This window comes from Chelonoidis abingdonii, chromosome 1, assembly GCF_003597395.2.
Source record: "Chelonoidis abingdonii isolate Lonesome George chromosome 1, CheloAbing_2.0, whole genome shotgun sequence".
In the NCBI taxonomy this organism is placed as follows: Eukaryota; Metazoa; Chordata; order Testudines; family Testudinidae; genus Chelonoidis; species Chelonoidis abingdonii.
The window spans coordinates 337,499,600-337,522,581 of NC_133769.1; the positions used below are offsets into that span (position 1 = coordinate 337,499,600).

At 41.6% G+C, this 22,982-nt stretch overlaps 1 protein-coding gene across 2 annotated transcripts in view; it reads left to right on the forward strand.

Moving 5' to 3' along the window:
- Positions 1-12,145: 12,145 nt before the first annotated feature.
- Positions 12,146-22,982, forward strand: part of CWF19L2 (CWF19 like cell cycle control factor 2) — a 166,281-nt gene continuing 155,444 nt past the window's right edge. For both annotated transcript variants that reach the window (XM_032790714.2, XM_032790718.2), the window contains exon 1: positions 12,146-12,302. In XM_032790714.2, coding sequence (XP_032646605.1) covers positions 12,216-12,302 — 87 coding nt within the window. In that variant the 5' untranslated portion in view covers positions 12,146-12,215. The remainder of the gene's footprint in view (positions 12,303-22,982) is intronic.

Sequence of the window (22,982 nt, forward strand, 5' to 3'; positions counted from 1 at the left end):
ATTCTTTGTAGCCTTTTGGCCATTGATAACAAGGATGGCTGGGATCTCAAGGTTGCATCTGTAAATCCAAAATGCAACATTTAACAGAGGCAGCATTGTTCACACTAGACAGAGCAACGATTTGGCCCTACTTAAAGACAAGTAGAGTGTACACAATAGCAGAAAGTGCCTGTCTCAAAACGAGTGCACATAACCCAGAGGAGCCCCAAAATGGTGAGTAAGCACAGGGGCAAGGGGGACTGATTGTTTCAGGGCTGTAGTGTCCTCTGGGGTTGGTTCTGTGCCTTGGGGAGTGCCAACAGCTGCAGGGAGAGCCTATACTGAACACTGTCCCCACATTTTCCACAGGATGAGTTTGTCCTGGAAGATATCTTGCTGCTGAGGAAGCAAGCAAGGGTCTTCTACTACAAAGTGGCTTCTGCCCTGGCCTTATGCCGCTTGCCTGTGTGTAGCAATGGTCCCCCCGCCAGTCACGGCACAGTGGCATGGATATGTTAGCCTTACTGGGACAAGGGGCAAGTAGCTCTGCCAAGGAACCTGCACAAGTGGATTGCCCAGCTTCTGCATGAGACCTTTGAAGAGATCACAGAGACCGATTATCGTGATGTGAGAAAGCACATCAACGCCCTATTCCGCATCTAGGCATGCATGCAGCCCTAATCCTTCTTTCTGCAACCCTCCTTGCCCCAAGACCCTGCACCGTACAACCACCATCCTAAAATAAAAGCCACTTACCTGGCATTATTTTTTTCTCAAATAACATGTGTATAAGAACACACGACTAAGAATTTTCCCATTTAAATGGAAAACTATTGATCAGAGGTACAGTGCAGTAGAACAAATAGGTGTGAGATGTTTTATAACTGATCTTGGGATTCTTAATATTCCATCTATACCTAGATCTACACTGTAATAATCATTCCAAGTCTTACTCATAATTTACAGACTGCAAACATTAAAATGTAGTTTATTGGCTGCTGCTGACTTGGCCATCTTGTTTACTCAAATAGTTCATTATTTTTTCTGCTATGTAGTTCAAAGCAAAATATATGAAAAACACATTTCTCATCAGTTTTAGTCACACTTCAGTATATAGGTTCAGACTTTCCTTCTTACTCTTGGGTGGCTTTAATATTTTAAACTTCAACCAAAGCCCATAAAAGGACTGCTCAGGCATTCTTGTCAGGGATGCAATCAGTCCTTTGCAGGCTTCTGAAGCTCTCTTCAGCATTACTCTAAATTTGGCATGACAATATTTAAAACTAGGATAAAAGGATCACAGCAAATCCTGCAGTACTAACTCCAAAAGGCAAAACTCATTGCAAGTTTAAGACAGTTTTCACAATACAGCCTTGGTCCATTCTTTGACTCAAAGTTATCTTTGTATATATCCAGCAACATAAATCTGTCTCTTCTTTCTTAACATTTCCCAAATCTACCCTCTATTCAAGCCTTTGTGGGCTTCTCATCTCTTCGTCTTGTTTATTGGCAATATCTCCTGTCTGTTCGCACTGACTCTAACATCTCCCACGTCAGTCTATTTAATATGATTCTACTAAAATCATTCTCTCACCTGTTCAGACTACACTGATTCCTTGTCTGAATCCCTTCATTTGCTTCCTACCACTTGATACATCATGTTCAAGATTCTCCTCCTCACTTACAACATTCTACGTGACCTTTTCCTCACCTGCATTTTTTCTCTTCCTAATCCTCTTGTTTTATTGCTCTTTTTGGGTTAGAGTGTGACTTTTAAAAATGTGAGTATATGAGAGATGTACTGTTGCACTCAGCCAGAATTCCTCCTGGGACTCTGTGTATGTGTTTGCTTCAGCAGCAGCACCAGCAGTTCTGCAATACCCTGAAAAGATGCAGTGTACATTTGCCTCTGGATTGGGCCTCCTCTGTTGATGGGTGGGAAGGGTGAGGGAGGGAAGATTTCTTGATCTCTCTCGCACCTCGTGTATCTGCACAGAACTGGCCACAACTGCAGCCCACTCTCTTTTTCGTCTCTCTCAGCTTCATGCCTTCTATGTTGCATCTTAATTAATTAGCCTCTTACAGTTGGTATGGCTATTTCCACTTTTTCATGTTCTCTGTATGTATATATATCCTCTTACTATATGTTCCATTCTATGCATCTGATGAAGTGAGCTGTAGCCCACGAAAGCTTATGCTCAAATAAATGTTAGTCTCTAAGGTGCCAAAAGTACTCCTGTTCTTTTTATATTGCTACAGTACTCCTTATGCCTGGAACGCTAGCCTGTAAACACTAAACTGTATTATACTGCTGAGCCACTAGGTGGTAGTGTCTTTAATAAGACCTTATTACAGTGGTCCCCAACGCGGTGCCCGCGGGCGTCATGGTGCTCGCCGGGGCATTTATGTGCACCCACCTAGTGCACCAGTCTGACAGGGACAGAGAACTCAGGGTGTGGATGCAGTGTTCTCTGTTCCCTGCAGGCGTGGGGCTCACCTAGTGCCCAGCAGGGAAGAGAAGCCGCAGCCCCGTGCCTGCTGGGGACAGAGAACTCTGGGGCTGCAGGCTGTGGGTGCTGGTGTTCTCGGTCCCAGGCAGGTATGGGGCCGCGCCTTAAGCGGGAGAGAAGCCGCAGCCCCGTGCCTACCGGGGACAGAGAACTCCGGGGCTGCAGGCTGCAGGTGCTGGTGTTCTCTGTCCCTGGCAAGCGCAGGGCCCGCCTAGTGCCTAGTGCCTAGAGTACTCCGGGGCTGCGGGCGCCAGTTTCTCTCTGGATTCATATATTATGTAATAGTAAATATGATGTTTTTCATATTATTTAATGTACAAATACAAAATAAGCCTTGAAAAATTGTTGGCACCCGCCACACTCTTCTGAAAATATGAATGTGCTACTGGCCTCAAAAAGGTTGCGGACCACTGCCTTATTAAAATGAACCTCAGCCATACCTGGCAGTGCATGAAAGGATCTTATGATGAACACATCTGATGTGTATGCAGGCTCTGTGATCAGGCCATATCTGGTACAAAAGAATATGACATGGTGTAAGGAGTAAACCAAGAACAAAAACAGAAGGAACAAAGCAAAAATAGTTGCAGACAGAAGGAATAGCAATAATGGTTGCAGGATTTCATCAGCATGCCACACTTCAATGCCCAGAGAACTTTAGCTTTGACAAACCTTCCCAATGGACAGACTGGAAGCAGTATTTGAAAGATTTTGAATTGCAAACAAACTTCACAAAGAAATTGGAGATATACAGGTATCTTCTTTAATTTATGTGATGGGGATGCAAGGAGACCATATCTTTAAATCCATTGACTTTACTGAAGACAGCCACAGAGAAGACTATGAAAGGGTTCTGGCTATGTTTGATGCATACTTTGTACCTCAGAGAAAAGTGCATGAGCATGTTTTCACCAGAGAACACAAGAACCAGGGGAAAATGTTGAATGTTTTATAAGAGCTGTGCATGCAGTGGCTGAAAACTGATTCTGGAAATGCAAAACATGAAAATATCAGAGACACTTAACAGACTGATAGGTACTGAACTTCAAAGATGTAAATATTTCAAATGGTAGCAAAGTAGAACTTAAGGGGGGGATGTAGTGGAATACTAACCTGTAGTATACCAGTTTAGCCACTAGGTGGCATGGTGTGTAATATACCTTATTTAAATAAAACTCAGCAGTATTTGGCAGTGGATTAAAGGACCTTATGATGAACATACCTGGTGCCTACAAGCAAGCTCAGTAGACAGGCGGGGAGCCACACCGCCTCACTATAAGCAGAAAAAAGAATAAACATGGGGTGGGACGATAGGGGGAAATCTGGCTTTATGTATCATGAAGAAACAGAGATAAGGCGCAAACCCTGTTAATTTTTTATTTACTTTGCAATTTACCATCAATGCAATGCATCCTCCCTTTTCATGAATTCTGTTCACCCTTTCCTTTTACAGAAGTATCTTGAGGAGTGTATGTGTGTGTTGTTTGAACTGTAAACTCTTTGGGATAGGGACATGTCTGAGCTATGTGTTTAGACACTTCTGAAAATCTTGTCCACAATACTTTGATTTTGAAATAACGTAAAGGAGCCTAATTCTCAGAGCGGGTGCTCAGCATTTACAAAAATCAGGCCTTTTTAAGATGTCTCAAGTTGGTCACCCAACATCACTAGGTATTTTTGAATGTCTTGGCTGGTAAATGTGTTTGCTGCTGTTTCAATTGTCCTTAATCTCAGAGATTACACACACACACTCTAGAGCACTTTGAGGCTTCTAATTTACATTTTATTATTTTTAAAGACTTTTGCCACTTCTCCCTACCACCATTCCTCCTTACACTCTTATAGCCCTGCATCGCATCGGTAACCATTCTAGTGAAAGACTGATGGAATTTTCTTTAATGCTCATCATTGCCTCTCAACAGAACAATCCAGAATAACAGGACGTAGTTGGTCTGACCTTAATTTTATGGCTCCTTGCCATGCCTGAAATTTTTCTCAAGTTAAATTACTAGAAAAGTGTTGGGAAACTGCCACCCACATTCAAAGCATCTGAAATTGTTCCAAATCCTCCAACCACTCTGCAGCGTTGTTGATCCAACCAGAGAAGCAAATTCTAGAGCCCAAGGCACTTTACTAAAAACACCCTGCCGGCAGCCATTCAAATCTAGGGATATTAAGCAATAATGCCTCAACTCTCACAAGAGTAACAAGACTCTTTATGTAAATGGAACCCAAAGCATATAGGGTTGTATAGGTCAATATATATATCAGATTGCACCTGGAAGCACATATTTACCCTGGAGAGCTGGCATAATATGCTCCCTGAGTAAGCATACAGAAAAGATTGCAGCTATGATGCACTTTGCTTTGGTTGAAGATACACGCCTCCAAAAGAGTCAGTTCAGCCTATGGCTAGGTGTGCTCTTGGATTTTTCACTGACACTGAGCTCTCCCAAAGCAGCAGCTGTAAATAACACTTTCTACCATCTCCAGTTGGCTAAGAGATTCCATCCATAGTTATTCAGATCTTCATCACCTTGTGGCTGGACTACAGCACTTAGGCAATTCTAGCTAGTAAAGAATGCTGTACCACACAGGAGGATGCAGTGTGTCTCCTTAACAAAAGAGGGTACTGAAAACACATCAAATCTGTCCTCCACTCTCTATCCTGACTTCCCATCGAATACTAAATCCAAGTTCAAGATCTCATCCTTATCTTCAAGACACCCTGGACCTGGGCCATAGAGCATCTAAAAGAATGACTAAAGCTTTGGGGCAAAGACAGGTCCATAAGTCTACTCCACTAGCATAATGGAGCTCAATACAATAAGGGCAAAGCTTGTCCGTGAGGAGGTTGATCTACAACTATGGTAGCCTAAATCAGTCCATTCTCTGCAGTGGTATCACATACACATTGAGAATGAGGGGTGATAGAATAGAGATTCACAGAACCATACACAAAAGCTGGAACTCCCCTCAAATATGGGTAGTTCTTAGGTCCATGTTTAAGAAAACATCTCCTTGAATTGACTTTCTTTACCTATCACCATGTCTCTAACTTTCCCTTTTGGGCTGGTATTCTTAGGAGGGTAGTAAAGCAATTTTGGTGTAATCTAAGGTCCGATGCTTTTCTTGACCCCCTTTGAGCTGATTCTCAGCCAGAATATGACATAGAGAGTATACTAGCTTAACTGGCAAATGATCTGGGAATGGACAGCTGTCAATTATCCATGCTTATTATCTTTTATGTGTCAGCAGCCTTTATTAGTCTTGATCTTGAGAATTTATTGGCGTGCTTGGGAGGTTAATGGAAACTTACTGAATAGTTCTGTCCTTTCTTTTTAGCACACTGCCCTTCAACAGAAAAGCATTAAATACAGTAGTCAACAGTGGACTTGATGCTGTTCCCTCTTCCGCCTGTTTTATTTTACCAGGCCCAAAGGACATGGAACCAACTTGCAGGTTATAGCTCTTAACATATCCAGAATCATAGTGAGAGACTCTAGCTGAAACTTGACAATGACCAGAAGAGACACTGCATTTGTCCCTGCCTGACCTGGATCTGTTTTCAGTGTAGGTCAATACACACAGTTAATAGAAAACTCCTCACACAATACTATCCACTTTCTAATTCGGTGGCTGTCCGTACTACCGGAACTCATGCTGGGGGACTGTATAATTACCATTGCCTGCTTGCCATAAGGTGGGCCTGAGGATGATTTGTGCCTGCAAAATGAGATGAGATGATTTTTATAAGCTAAATAAAAATGTTACACCCTCTAAAGGGTTTGCTGTCAAGGATTGTGACAAAGACAAAGTCTCAGGCCTTAAGAACATTGCTTCAGTAGTATTTTAACCCACTACTGAGCCAGGGGTTGCGATCCCATGATTATAAATCAAATTATATCTTCCTTTTAACTCATTGTTAAATTAGAACATTAAAAACCACTTTCCTAAATTAGGTAAGTGAAGCTGAAGGGGGAGAAGATCTTATGATGTTCCACCAAAAGAAAAAAGCATGGAAATTCCACAAGGTGGTTACATTCAGATTTCTAACAGTTTCTTCAATGATCATTTTTCACTCAGAGAAAGGAAATGTGTACCCCAAACATTCTGGAAGTTTCCAGGCATGCATGTCCTCACATGATTTTCTGGATCTTTTTTCCCCCTCCCCCTTCCCACTGTAGTGGGAGAGCTTCATATGATGCTTCCACACAGCTAAGTCTATGTATGAATTCTGCAGTGGCTCCAGTTGGATCTCCTCTTCTGCTTATGCCTGAAACACATGAATGAGGAGAGCACAGCACCAACTGGAAGTCCTGCACGACCCACAAAGAGACCCAGCAGCATGAAGATAGTTCTCACATCCCAAGGATGAAGAAGCTAGTGGGTAGAAAACCAGGGATCTGAAGCATCAACAGTGGCGAAGCACTCTAAACTCACTGTATAGTAATGAAACTCTACATTATGACACTTTAGACAATGTTGCATAACATACAAATGCTACTCCTGACAGAATTCTGCGTGGGTGTAGAAGTCTTATGGTCCGCAGTTTTCTGTACCCCCCCCACAGAAAAACGCAGAAGAAATCTGTGGGAGACATGTCCCTCTTCCCCAGCAGCCCAGGTGGCGCATCTGTTTCAGTGTGACTGAAGCAGCAGTCAGAGACACAAATCACTGTGGTGAGGCGGATGGCTGGGCATGCATGCCTGCATGAGGGATGTTAATCACTGTCGGGGGCAGAGCTGAGTGTGCATGAGTGCGAACAAGCGAGAGAGACTGTCCTTCTCGCTTGCTCCTGCAGAGCACCTGGCATGGAGGGGCAGGGCTTTGGGTTGTTAAGCATGAGGCAGGCTCTGACTGTCCCCTGAGGCAGAAATGTAGCTATGTTCCTTCACTGCATGAAGCAAGCAGCTGTTTTGCCAGGGTTGGAAATGCAGTCAGTCAGTGCTATCCCTTAAATTGCCTGGAGGCTTATTTTATAGCAGATAACAGACTGAAACAAAATTCAGTCAGTTTTTGCTTGAGAGAGGATAAGGTGTAGAAGAATAACAGTCTGTTCTGTGCATTCCGACAAAACTGTTTCAATGTTTGAAATAAAACACTGTTCTTAATGTGAAAAAAAAATCATTATTAATGGCACTATTGACAGTTAATTGATTTCATTCTCTGAGGCAGAAATGTAGCAGTCTGCTTACATAGTAACATTGTTAATGTTTCTATTGTTAGTTATCTGTTTCCATTCTCAGTCAATTCTCCCAAAAGCATAAAACCTGTAAAAGTTTTAAGGCTCCTTTACATTGCCAAAGTGAAGTAAAGGAGACATTATAAATGACAGCAATAGAATCCTCAGCTAAGAAGATCTGTGTTTTCTCACTTTTTTCCTGTGCAAAAGTGGCACACTGGGGTTAGATTACAGCTCAGGATTTATTTTACTTACCCATTTAAAAAAAAAAAGACTGAGGACAAATAAAACATTTTTCAAGCAGTCAAAATGTCAGGACAATCAGAACCAAGCACTTCCCAAAGTATCCAGCCAGGTCCAGATGAAGTTACTCATGTCACATGAAAATATTAGCAGCCACTGATGCAAGTACCTGCTGTCATATGCACCTCTGGATCTTATATAGTCTCTGTGCAGAAAATATTGAGGAGAAGCAATTTCCCTGGAAACAAAGTGATTTTTATTATGGCAAGTCACAGGGGCCGACAGCTGAACTACATGACTTGTCTCAATTTCTTACTCATAAGAGCAAAAGAGATGAAGGCTAAGAAGAGAGTGACTGACCATGGTGGGGCACTGAAAATCACAACCATCTGCTAGGGATAGGAATAAAGAGACGTTATGATATGTTCCCCCACCCAATGTTGTTCACAGTTTTCAGGTCTTGAAAAGAAACAAAACATTCAAACTTCCGTAATAAGTTAATTAAGCAAATTATCACTTACATGATTCAGTGCCATCTACACTTATATGGTCTCCTCAAAAAAACTTTATTTGTAACATATTAGTCCAAAACTGTAACTAGAGAACTGTCTAACTGAAAACCCTGGATTCAAATAACCTAAAACTTTTGGGGAAAAAACTGATCTTGTTTTTTTAAATTGTGGCTCTTCTCCATCTAACTGTAACTGAAGATACCATTTGTCTGCTAACTAGCTGAGCACATTAACCAAATAACTATTGCCTAGAGGCAGAAAACACATGGTCTGATACTGAATATGGAGGAATGGATTAATCATCCTTTGATCTCCAGGAGTCTCTTCATTCATTTTCACTGTAAACTGAATTTACAATGTAGGCTGTCAATATTATTAATACGGTACTACGTTAACCCTTTTATTGCTGAAGTTAGATGCCATTGCCTGTCTTTTTGATTTTACAGAGGTAGAAAGGTCTTGTTTCTTGATTCAAGCCTCTATAATGAACTGAGGCATGGCTATCTAATAAATAACATGGGTGCTGCTGCTCCATTGTCACAGTACAAGGTATTTTTTGTGGCACTGACTTGGTAAAAATTTTATAAAAGAAAAATATCCTCTAATTATATCATCCTTTGCTTTTTTCTATAATTTCTCATGGGACTGACTTTTTATTTCTTTCACTGAATCACAGGACATTCCCATACCAATCTGAACTACCATTTTCTCCCAGCAACACAAGTAGCAACCCAAGAAATGGATTGTTTTAGAAATGAACAGAAGACTAGGAACTGAATTAGATTTAGTCCGCTTTGGCCTCTGCACACCTCAACTCACACACTCACACCTCATTGGCTGTGACCTTTCTTCTGTGTGAGTGCTTCAGAAGCCATTGTTAAGAGTCAGATCGAGAACTCACAAAACAGTAAACAGGATATGTCCAGTTTCCCTGTAACTGTGACCAACACATTTCATATTTTCAGAGGAAAGTGCACATTTTTCTTGTGAAATTTTGCTTTCTGCTTAAGGTGAATTGTACAGAATCACACTCAGTGGAAAGAATTTTTTCCCGACTTTTTGACAATTTTCTTTTCTATGGAAAATTTACACAGAGCACTAAAGGAAAGTGGGGAACACAAGCAGTACAGACATTTATAAAACCAGTCATCACTGACTAGGCAGCTTCTCTTAGGGACATGTTAAATGGAAGATGGTAACTCACTCTGCAAAGGTTATTGTCTCACTGTTGGAGTACAAATTTGGGTAGACCGTATTTTATTATTAGCACAGTTGATTTCTGAAGTCAGAGTGAGAGTATAGAACAGGTGACTTGCAAAGGATTTTAGAATAATTTGGCTTGTGCCCTTCTCTGCTTCTTTATGATTATAAAGCAGGCCTGCAGGCAATGTTCCCTCTAATTTTTCCCAACCATGTGCAGAATGAATTTTGTTATGTGCACCAATATGGAGGTGATGTGGGACTTATGGTCTGGTACAATACTTGTTACATAAGTGGCGTATTGGACCTGGCGCATGCTGTTGGCTAACTGCCATGTACAAAAGCCTCAGAAAACTTCCAAATCAGTTTCTTTCATCCTGCCCAGACTCATCCTAGGCAGTAGGCAATTAGCCAGCAGCAGTAGTGTTTCAGCACAGAAACACTGCAACACATCAACTGGATGTGAAGGGAAAAGAAATTGTTTAGAATCATGAACTCAGGCCCCAAACCTGAAAGTGGATCCATACCAGGTGAACTCTGCCTGTGTGGAGCTGCACTGCCCTCAATGTGGCACTGTGCAGAGAAGGAGCCTGTCTGGGCAGAAAGTAGTAAACCACATCATTTTTTTTTACTAGTTTCTCACAATATCCATTTCAGTTGCCCACCTTGAAAGAAGACTGCCATAAATAAACTGGTTTGTTCATCTATACCTCATAAACTATAGTTTGGGGATACTTATAATCATATTTAGTTTTTTAGACTTCAAAGTGCTTTACAAGGGAAAGTGAGTTTCATTCATCTCTTATGCTAAATCAACTGAGAAACAGAAGTTAAGTAACTTGCCCTTGACCCTACTTATTAGGGCTTGTCTACATTACCCACTGGATCGACGGGCCGCCATCGATCCAGAGGGGGTCAATTTATCACCTCTAAATCGACCGCCAAGTGCTCTCCCATTGACTCTGGTACTCCACTAGGGAGAGAGGCGCAGGCAGAGTTGATAGAAGAGCGTCAGCCGTTGACTTATCGCAGTGAAGACACCACAGTCAGTAGATCTAAGTATGTCGACTTCAGTTACGTTATTCACCTAGCTGAAGTTGTATAACTTCGATTGATTCCCAGGCCTTAGTGGCAGAGCTAAGAAAAGAATCCAGGTCTCTTGACTCCCAGGCCAGCATTCTATCCACAGGATCATGCTGCCATGTGGGAGTGGAGTGAAGCTGAATGTAAAGAAAAAACATTTACCAATGAAGTCACATTGCTATGTAGTCTTTCATTAGATTTACAGACAAACTTCACCCATTCTTAGATCTGAAGGAACAAATGTTAAACATTTCCAGGAAACAATTTGCTATTCTTCACTCATTTTGTTAAATTGTTTTCTTCTAAATCACATTCATGAATCAAAAAGGTAAGAACAGGGATATCTGGAAAACTAAATCACTAACAAATCTGGATTCTCAGCATATCAATTCTTCAGTACATTTTTTTACATTCTTCACAGCGTGATGCCTAACATTTAAGTGGCTGGCACCCACATTCAAAAGCTCTTACTTTATTGTAATAAAGTGCAAAATAGGTACTTTATTAAATGACATTACTCTGAGATTTTCCTAACAGTTTGTGGAAAGATCCTTGTGGGAGTTTGGTAGCTGGCATGGGGTTCGGTTTGATCTGCTCTGGGGGAACTTGTCATTCTAGATGTTCTTGGAACTGGTAGCAAGGTTGGGGCTTCAGGAAACATAAACTGTGGTGTCTATTAAGCCACCACCAAAGAAAAACTAGGAAATTATGGCAAATGACCAAAGGCGATTAAAACTCCAACGCTCCAAAAAGCTCTGTCCTAGGTCATCTCACGCGTGTGCACCGTGGCACCACTGGGATCACAACGCATTTTTGAGTGGGCCGTTCAAAGTGTTTTTGAACCGAACTGTGAGTGGGATGTATGGAGACTGGGAAGAGCGGGTGTGACCCCAAGGGACGGGCTGGACTAGTCCAATATCCAACCCACAGACCAGCAGGGGAAACACGGGGTGATCGGAAACAAACCGTTTCCCACGGAGAGCGGCCAGAGGCAGGGGGCAGCCCCGTGTGCGCCCCCAGCCCAAGGCGATGCCATCCGCGCGAAAGCGGCCGGTGGGACGGAGCTGCTGGAAGGGCGCCGGGGGTTGGGCTGAATGCGCACGGCCCAGCCCCGCCCCGCCCTGGGATGGAGCCGCCCGGCCCGCAGAGGGCGCAGTGCGGAGCGGCTCCCCGGCAGCGGGTTCCGGGGCTTTGCTGCCGGGTCGCGGGGTAAGTCCCAGCAGCGCCTCCCGCTCCCGCCGCCTCCGCGCCTCCAGGCTCCGCTCGCTTTCACCCCCCCGATGTCATGGCCAGGAGCTGCTGTCAAGTGACGCTGGGGCCGGCTCGCAGTGCGGCGCCTTCACTGAACAGAGCCACATCGGGGTCCCGGTGTCAGGCCGCGGGCGGCAAACCCGGGCACCCCCGGCAGGGCAAGCGGACCCGTCGGCTACTCACTTTACGGCATTTTCCGCGAGCGCCGCACTGCGAGCCGGCCCCGGCGTCACTTTACGGCAGCTCCTGGCCATGGCGTCCGGGGGGTTTGAAAGTGAGCGGAGCCTGGAGGCGCGGAAGGAGCGGAGGCGGCGGGAGCGGGAGGCGCTGCTGGTGCAGGTGAGAGCCCGGCCGCCCCTACGCTGCCTCTTGTCATAGCCCCCGGCCTCAGCCCGCCTCGCCTCTCCGCCATCCCGACGGCCAAGGAGAAGCCCCCTGGTCTCCAGCCCCTCTCCCTGCCCGGCTCCCTGGCTCTGCCTCCCGACCCCGGAGTCCCTCTTTCTCCTCTCGCACAGTTTGACCGTCCAGAGTCTCCCCAAGCTAGCGGTGTACACAGGCCGGGCACCGAGTGCCAGGGACCGGCGGGAACTCCACCCTTAGAGGTTTTTAAGGTCAGGCCTGACAAAGCCCTGGCTGGGATGAGTTAGCTGGGAATTGGTCCTGCTTTAGCAGGGGGTTGGACTAGATACCTCCTGAGGTCCCTTCCAGCCCTGATCTTCTAAAGGGCTGCCCAGAGGATTCAGGGGGGCTGGGGTTTTCGGCAGGGACTTCAGCGGCAGGTCCGAGGGCAGAAGAACCCCCTGCAGCGGAATTGCTGCCGAAGACCCAGCACTTCGGTGGCGGGTCCTGGGGCACAAGGCCCCCCGGCCGTGGCTCTTCGAGGCACTTCGGCAGCGGGTCCCAGAACTGAAGGACCCCTCCGTCGCTGAGTTGCTGCTGAAGATCCAGAGCGGAAGAAGCTCCGGGGGCCCAGGTGCTGTGAGAGTTTTCCAGGGCCCCCGGAGTGAGTGAAGGACCCTGCTCCAGGGGCCCCAAAAAACTCTTGTGGGGGCCCCTGTGGGGCCTGGGGCAAATTGCCCCACTTGTCGTCCCCACCCCCACCCCCGCGGCAGCCCTGATCTTCTATAATTCTAGGTCCTCTCAGCTGCTGCTGAGTCTTAGGTGCCATGAGGCACCTGTCACACTCTTACATTGGTGTAGTCCAGGGGTAGGGAACCTATGGCACACGTGCTGAAGGCAGCATGCGAGCTGGTTTTCAGTGGCACTCACACTGTCCTGGCCACTGGTCTGGGGGGCTCTGCATTTTATATTAATTTTAAATGAAGCTTCTTAAACATTTTAAAAACCTTATTTACTTTACATACAACAATAATTTAGTTAAATATCATACTTATCGAAAGAGACCTAAAAACATTAAAATATATTACTGGCACATAAAACCTTAAGTTAGAGTGAATAAATGAAGAGTCAGCACACCACTTATAAGAGGTTGCCAACCCCTGGTGTAGTCCCTCAGCAGCCCCGACTATTTCATTGTTACTTACATTACCAGAGCCCTATTGTGCTCCCCAGCATACAAACACAGAGCAAAACACATTTCAAACAGCGGGATCTACATGCAGAAGTCCCTTCGCCCACAAGTGAAATGCAGCCGTCTCTGGAGTGAGGCCTGGCAGCTGTTTTTAACAGTGTATCAGGGAAGTTTAGGACAGGAAGGAAAAGTTAATTTAGCATTTTAGAACTTGAAGAGGGAGAATGTAGTTAGCCCTGGTGTCATGGGCAAGTTGCACTTTGAGTAATGCCCTGCTTATGCAATGGAATAAAGTCCTGATTTGAAGAAGGTATTGAAAACTTGCTAGTCAGAGGATTAAGCTTGTTAGCCCAAGGCCAAATCAAACAATGTATGGTCACCTAGCCATGAGATTGAGAAGCAACACACCATTGTGAACGTTAATCCTGGGAAAGGGAAGAGTGTAGGCATCCCTACCAGTGTGTTGTGCCTGGATCTAGTTGCTGCATATTTATATTGGCCTCATAACTGTACGACTCACCTGTCTCATAAATTTGAAGTCCTCTTCCACCATTTATTTGGTGGACCTCTGCGTTGTCATTTCCTGTGCTTACCCCTGCTTCTGACCCCTGAAGCAGTAGCAGGAAATTGTCATGGTGGTTATCATTTTCATGAATGTCTGGGCTTTTGAATAACAGTAATGAAACTGGCCAGTCTTGTCAAGTTCACTGGATTTGTGAAAGCTTTGAGCAACTGCAGAGGCACTGAATCTGTCTGCAGAGGGTTAGTTAGATCAGTGGCTCTCAACCTTTCCAGACTACTGTACCCCTTTCAGGAGTCTGATTTGTCTTGCGTACCCCCAAGTTTCACTTCACTTAAAAACTACTTGCTTACAAAATCAGACGTAAAAATACAAAAGCGTCACAGCATTTTTTTTATTGAAACATTATTACAGAAACATTGCTTACTTTCTCATTTTTACCACATATTTATAAAACAAATCAATTGGAATATAAATATTGTACTTATATTTCAGTGTATAGTATATAGAGTAGGATAAACAAGTAATTCTCTCTGAAATTTTAGTTTGTACTGATTGCACTAGCACTTTTTATGTAATCTGTTGTAAAAGTAGGCAAATATCTAGATGATTTGGTGTACCTCTGGGAAGACCACTGCATATCCCGGGGGTACATGTACTCCTGGTTGAGAACCACTTAGTCTTCACAGTCAGAAGATTATCTTTTGCATCAGTGAAGGCTAGAAATTATGTATTTATTTGTAACTGGAACTTGAACTTAACAGTTTCCCCTTGTAAGTCATCAGGGAAACATAATCTCCACCTACAGTTAACAGGACTGGTTGAATTACCTTTTTTTTTGCACTTTAATACAATAAAGTAAGAACCTTTAAACGTGGATTTCAGCCACTTAAATGTTAGGTATCACACTGTGAAGAATTAAAAAAAAATTGCAGAATTGAAATGTTGAGAATCCAGGTTTATTAGTGATTTAGTTTTCCAGTTTTTCTTGTTCTTACTTTTTTAATTCATGAATGTGATTTAGAAGAAAACAATTTAACAAAATGAGTGAAGAATAGCAAATTATATCCTGGAAATGTTTGTTTGTTTCTTCAGATCTATGAATGGCTGAAGTTGTGTATAAATCTAATGGAAGAGCATATTGTGAATTAATTCTATAAACTATACTTGAGTAGGTATGAATGTGGTTTAAATCTTGACATCAGGACTGGCATGATAAAAAATGGCACTGAAATAAGAGCCTGCCTTGCCACTGACTTTTAATAGATGATCTAGAGCCTATAATACTTTGAGGCATATATCCAAATAAGTTGTATATACAAATATCTTTACTATTTATTTATTTGTAGCTTGCTGGTATTAGAGAATATATTGGCTCAGAATTCTTTCTTATATGAAATCAAATTCCATTTTACAATCTTTTTTTTTAAGTTTTACTAAAATCAAGTGGTACATTACTTACACATTGTTATAGTTGACTGTAAATATAACTATCCCACTAACGATGCAAAACTATGTTCTCTAATATGCTACTCCTTATTTCAGTGAAATAAAATCATTGGTCTTTATCTCTTCTGTGCAACTTTTTATAAGCTCTCTGTTCAAAGCACTTGAAGCATCTGTAAATCACAGAAATAAATTGTAAGCTATTGTTCAGTTTAGGAAAGCTTTTTAGATTTGCCATAAATGAGTGCTATAAGTAGAAGTGCCATTACTTCCATCGATTATATATATATATATAAACACACACACATATTCAAAATCTGCATTGTAAGCCTGAAGCTTGTTCTCTTACATGAACACAGCTGATTGAAGGAAATTCTTTTAGCCCCTAGGACCAAGTCATACGTCTAGCCAAAGTGATTTTGTTTCACTAACATTTGTCTTGAATATGCCTACTATGTTTGAGAATCGTGCAAATTGAAAAGAACATAGATTTTTGAAATATTTTATATATTCAGAGTGAAGAACTTTATCTGTCGCTTACTAGTGCCAGGGTTTTACTGTCTTGCTCTGCCCAACCACTGCAACGCACAACAAAGGTGTTGATCTGGAAAAACAGGAAGCTCGCATGTAGGCCATCATTTCCCAATGCATCATCTCTTCTGCTTTCTAAATTGTAAGTTCTTTAGTGCAGAGACTTATTTTTATATCTTGTAGAGTGCCATGCACATTGGCAGTGCTTAGCAAATAACCATTTCCCACTATATATAGACTTCTACTTTTGTTAGCAGCTTTACGTAAGATACGTTGTGATTCTTACAATTCTCCCATGAAAACATAGTTTACACTTTTTTAACTATAGCTCATATCTTCCCCAGAAATTGCGCATATGGGTCAAAATAAAGTATTTTTTTACTTTCCCTCCTAAATTATTATTTTTAAGGTGATATATAAAATACTATGTAAAATCATTTTAAATTAAACATTTCCTTGTTGTTTTATAATACCTGGATTACAGTCTTCAATGCACTGCAATTTATTTTTAAAAAATCATGTGAATTAAGATTTAACCAATCAAATAGCATCTCTGTGCATTATGAGAGTTAACTAAGCAATGCTTTTGGAGGAGGTATTACTGTGGTGGCAATGCAGAAACATCAGAACAGTAAGACACGGCTGCTGTAGCAGTGAAGAGGCCAACTTTGAAAGTGGGTGGTGAAGAGGCATTTAGGTAGCAGACAGAGAAGAAATGTGTGAGGATTAGATGCTGGTAGTGTCTGCAGGATATTGAGTTTGTACTAGAATATGTGCTGCACCAAATAAATAGAACACTTTGAATTTTGTGACTATGGTTCTACCTTTGGGTGTAGTGGTTCATCACAAGAAATCCTTGGTTGTTACGTAGGCCCTGGAAGTCTCTCATATCTATATTCCACCCTTACCCATAGATGTCTGCACTTCAGAAGGTGCTCATCAGCTTTGTTGAACAGTGTTTGCAAAGTGTTTTTGAGGTCCCAGGACAAAACTAAATCTAACAGTTACTGTTGAATTTTCTTATTTATGGATTGAGATGTATCAATGTCTTCCTGTGGAAACTATATTCTAATCTTCTGACTTCAGTACTGTGTGCTATGTTGTATTATACGATGTTTGTGAAAAGTTAATATCAACTTTTTAAAAAATGTCATGAATAAATATAGCAACTAGGTGGAAATTTTAAAAGCACGTATGCAATTTTTCCATAATCCAGAAAAAATCAGCCCAAAACTCTTGCTCTGTTTTTCTCTACCCCCCTTTAATAATAACAGGCTCTAAATTATTATAATTTACTTTGGTAGAGACAACATTTACTTCTTACATCAACCGATGACTTAAAGCAGAACCTATGGCTTAGCTGATTCATTGGTGACCTCCTCTGTATTGCTTTTAGGTTTCGACTGTTGACTTTTCATTCATTAGATACATGTTGGCAGAGGTTTTGCTTCTAGTAGGAATGGAAAGAACTATGAACAGTTTAATAAATGGAACTCTTATCTGTGTATTCGAATTTGAAACTGGTAGCAGTGTAGCTCCACAGGTGTGCTTCCCAAATGTAAATAGGTTGTTTTATTTGTTTTGTACCTTTGAATTTAGATGTATGTTAAAAATGCCTTATTTAAGAATTGCAAGTAATTTAGAAGTTCTTCCTCTTGTTTTCTCCAACTCAATTATTAAATTTGGTAAGGAAGATATTCAGTCATGTTCAGCACAACACACCTGAGAATAGAGGAGACTCACTATAAATGCAGATAATCCTGATAAGTATACTTTGCATGTCCCTGAACAGCAGAGCTTGAAAAATCTATTTGCATGTGGAGAGTAGTTAGCTTCCTTGGGAATTTGTCATGAACTTCCACAGAATCTAAATGTGTGTGTGTGTGTGTGTATATATATATATATTTTAAACAAGAGTTTCTAGCCCACTTGGTTGTAAAGAAAAATCTTCCTAATATGATCTGAATTTCTTCCTAAATTTGCAAACATAGAACTCTGTTGATCATTTTTTGTCCACCTATGTGCTGCAGTCAAGTGAAAACTGACTGAAATCTTGTTTGTTTTCATTGCTGCTGTTGATACTCTGGGCAGCACTGAAACTTACAAGAATAATATCAGTTTCATTCTGTTGCAGGTTGGGAAAGCTGTGAACATTAATAGTTAGAGGCACTTGAGCTGTTCACTGGGGAGGAGGATTCAAAAGTACTGTAGAAGCAGGCGAGAGGTAGATTTGCTAGCACGTTGAAAGTATACACACCTACTCTATACTAGACTTTTAGCTAACACCTCAACACCAAAGCTTTTATCCTAAGCAGGACATATCTTCAGAGGGCAAAGAAGGTCACATCCTGTCCTCCATCTTCATCCTAATGAATTGATACAGAAATTCAGAGCTGAGATTAATGGATTTTCTTGGTCCTAAGTTTTTTTTTCTTTCCCCCTACTCTGTAAGGATGAACTAGCCTTTAGCTATGAAAATCAGCATTTACTTTGAGAAGTTGTTTGTTTACTACATCACCAACTCTTTTCAAAGTCCATTAGTCATTTTCTCACATGGAAGCATTGTAATGTATTTGCTGCCATGTTATTGCTTTTTCTAGCATCATTTCTGAAATGGAATTGATCTCCTTTCTGCATTTTGCTGACATAGAATAAAATCTCTTCCTCAAAATCTCAAATGGAAACACTTGTAATTAACCCTCTGATGCCAGGAGATGAGATTTCCTGGTGGAGAATACTAGTACGCAGACTTCAGACTTGTTCACACCAAAGGACAAATTAGTTTTAAAATAGCATTTGATGAAACAGCTACACATTTTTTATGCTTATTTTAGATCAAGTAATTATCTCCCTTTCCATATCGTATCATTTACCTGTAGGTAGTAGTTTAGTTGAGAATGAGTTCCATTTTCCATTCTAATTCCTCTTGTTATGATTTTTTCAAACAAATTCCTATTTGCATGAAACATTTTATGTTTGGTCTCAGCCCACAGGTGAATTTTTAGGAATGTCTGAGCAAAACCGGTAGTTTATTTTGAGGTATGAATAGTCATAAAAAGATGTCATTGCTATTCCGACTGGAATCTTATGCACCTGTAGCTCCAAAACAGCTGAAGTTGGAAAATTTGAAGTTGGTTTATTCAGTGAGGAAAGAAAAATCCATATCTGAAGAAAATTAACTTAGTATTTTTAAAGCTATGAACGTCTAAAGATGGATTTTTCGTCATCTATGTATTAAAATATTTATATTCTTGATGTCTTTAAGCTAGAGTGGTTTAAAATTTTAGGAATGTGCTGACTTGCTTCAGCTTTGACAAATACTGCTTTAAAATCCCGAAGCAAAAGTTAAATGATGTTATTTTTAAAATAAATCTGTTTACAAAGTAACTTCTTACTGTTGTATGTAGAACTGGATTCAAAGCTAATTGAAGTCAATGGGTTTCCACTCAGTTGAGTGGACAGTCATTTTTGGTACTGAGAACATGCTTGTCCCTACCAAGTCCCTATATCTTCTGAGCTGTTTAGCTTGTTAATAGTAAGGTATTTAAAGCCACTTTGCTAGGTTTATTGTTTTTTTTCTCCATTGACCTTGTTCAGCATATTGTTACAATACTTCCATCAAGCATCTGGAGACTGCATCTTTAGCGCCCACTATTATATTTGTATTTAGTATTTGGAATGTCTATCTTTTTTTCTACTACGTGGTCTTTAATATAATCACGTAATAATGTTTATAATAATGCTTTCTTTTGCACCATCACTTTTTCCATAACCTAATTAGTTTTTACTATACAGTTGGTAACAATGAATATCCTTATCCCACTGAAATAAGTTTATCCATCCCTTTTTCTGTGCAAGTGATACCCTATGCTTTTCAACTTCGGCAGTATATAAGAGATGCTTCAAGATGAAGGCCAGAATATTTCAGCACCCATATTTGGTGCCAGATTTTCACCTCCTTTCTTACAATAGTTGGGGGTGGTTGAAATAATAATGAGAAGAGGGGGGAAGTTAAACTGACAGTAAGATAAATGGATATTGTAAGTCAGTGATAGAAGGAGGTAGCTAGATTTGAACTCTGGGATGCTGCAAAATGTGTGATCTGCCATCTGGAGTTTGATTTTAAATAGGTGTAAACAAAAGTATTAGTTTATATAAATCTTCTCTGCCGCCTGCTACCCTCCCCAAATCCATATTTCTCTTGCTTGATATTTATGATATCCTCATAATGCTAGTTCTCCAGTGGCCCATAGACTCTGCCAGGGTAAAGAGGCATAGACAGTACCTGAATTTCTAACATAAAAGCCATTCAGTAAAACTGCTTCTGTCTTTGGGCTGGTGAGATATGGATGAAAAACTTTCCAGCATTTATTATAAAGAAGTAAAAAGGTCCAAACTAAGTTTTCAAAATAAAAGTTTGCTATATACATTTTTGTGTTTTGAAAAGGCAAACAAATATCAAAATATCTTTTCTTTTTCTTCTGCAAGGTCATGTAGTAGGAGCCTGAGCTAGTAGGAACTGTAGTAGAAACTACGCTCTGTAGTCATATGCCAATGAAACATGACGAATATCAATACAAAATACCTCTGTAGGTATATAAACAAGGGCTCATCTGAAATTGCAGTTTTACATGAATATGAAGATGTATGTCTGTGAAATAATGTGAATACCATTTTTACCATGAATTACTTTCATCCTATAGTATAGAATGGTGCATTTGGCTTATCTATTTTATTTAGATTTGTATAAAAAATTGGCATAAAAGTTGTGCTTTCATTCACTATTTTGCACAAAAAAGATGGTTTCATGGCTGATGCTTTTTGATTTGGAAAGCTGAAGTCCTTACCAGTAGTCTGACATTGATTCTTATATTTTATATTTGTGGAAAAAATAAGCAAAACCTTAAAAATTAATTTGTAAGAATATGAATGACTGTATTTAGTATACCGTATATGAACTTAAACTGAAATTTGCACGTTTTTCAAATGAACCTGTCAGTTATTTTTCTTATAAATTTGACTGGCTGTTGGTGCAGTGGTTGATATTTGCTCAAATGCCTTGCCATTTATTTTTCACTTGGTTTTATTATGGAGAATTCCAGAAATGAACATTATATCTGGGATTAAGTGCAAGACAACCACATAGTGTTGTTGGCTCTGCTGCCCCAGAGCAGAGGCAGAACTATTTGTTATGCTCTCACCCACAGTGATTTGTACACTGTAACACTGAGCATTTTTCTTTATTGTTCTTTCACCAAGTCAAGTCCCCCTTGAAGTGTTGCGTGTCATTGACTCTCACCTTTGAAAGACGTGAGGTCAGCATCATTAACTCAATATTGGGATATTAAAAAATGCCGGAGGATAATTTAGCACCCCAAGGGATTTTAACTGCCATCTCAGAGATAATCACCATCTTTTTGAAAAATGCTGTCCTCTTCTTAATAGACGTTCAATTCTAGAATGTTATAGGGTGGTTTTCTATTAAATGCTGTCATTTTTAGAAAGGCAAGGTGGACCAATGTCTGTTGATGAAAGAGACAAGCTTTCAAGCTACACACAGTTCCAGATGAGACTAACAGAAGTTAGTCCAGTAAAAGCTATTACCTCACCCATCTTGTCTCTCTAATATCCTGAGACCAACGGGGTTACACAACAACATCGTAAACAACAATGGAAGATATCGTAATTTTAAAAGTAACTTCTGTAGAATCCTACAGGTTTCCTACCTCTTAAATTCTGTAGCTCCTTCCCATTGAGCTTTCTGAGGGAACCTCATAGATCTTGTCTATGCTTTATATTCCAACCATCACTCTACTCCAGTACCAGCAGTGGGAGCGCTGCTGTAGATATGGTGCTGATGCAACTGCCATTTTAATAGCCATGTTGTTTAGATCTGATCTGAGCAGGATTAGATGACACCGTGGTTGAAACTCTAGTAACTGGCCCACACTCATGCATCCACTTCTACCATGGTCATTGAAGCTGTACTGGTGATAGCAACATCAGGAAACGTTGAAGGGGGTAAAAGACTGATGTAGACCCAGATGTAGTGCTCATGACAATAGCGGAGGGAGGCAGCCTAGTTGGAGATAGAACAGGGGTGGGCAAACTATGGTCTGCGAGCTGTTTCAAGTTGTCCTGTGAGTCGCACCATGTGGCTTGGCCCTGCTCCAGCTGGGGCACAGGGTTGGGGCCACACCACGTGGCTCACCCCCACTCCGGCGCTCCAGCTGGAGTGCAAGGTCAGGGGCTGCCTCCACGTAAGAGCCAGAGAAGGGACATACCACTGCTTCCGGGAGCCACTTGAGGCAAGCACTGCTCGGAGCCTGTACCCCCTGAGCCTCTCCTCATGCCCCTACCACAGCCCCAATCCCCCTTCTGCTATCCAAACCCCTTGATTCCAGCCCCACCCCAGTACCTGCACTTCCAGATGGAACCTGCACCCCTTTCTGCATCTCTACCCCAGCTTTGATTTCCCTTCCACCCTCCAAACCCCTTGGTTCCAGCCCAGAGCACCCTCCTACACCCCAAGCTCCTCATCCTCAGACCCACCTCAAAGCCTGTACCCACACCCCAACCCCAATTTTGTGAGCATTCATGGCCCGCCATACAATTTCTCTTCCACAATGTGGCCCTTGGGCCAAAAAGTTTGCCCACTCCTGAGATAGAAGATGGTTAACAGCTTCATGGTAATAAGGGGCGCAATCCTAGGATCCCTTAAAAGCTAAGACCCCCTTCTGTGTAGCCAAGCATATCTAGTCCCACATCTTTTAGTAATGAGGGTTGGGACAGCAACTTCTCTTTGAGGTATTCATCGGGGCTGAAGACTTCAGTGGAGGGAGACATTGAAACAGAGTTCCCTGAATTTTGTTGTGTGGTGTTTTTTTTTTCTGATGATGCTATAAAAAACAAGGTGCTGTAAGTTTTGTGTGGATTTAAAGATCTCATGGTGCCTGCTCCCCTGTCCTTGGCTAAGTGTGCCCTTCTAAAT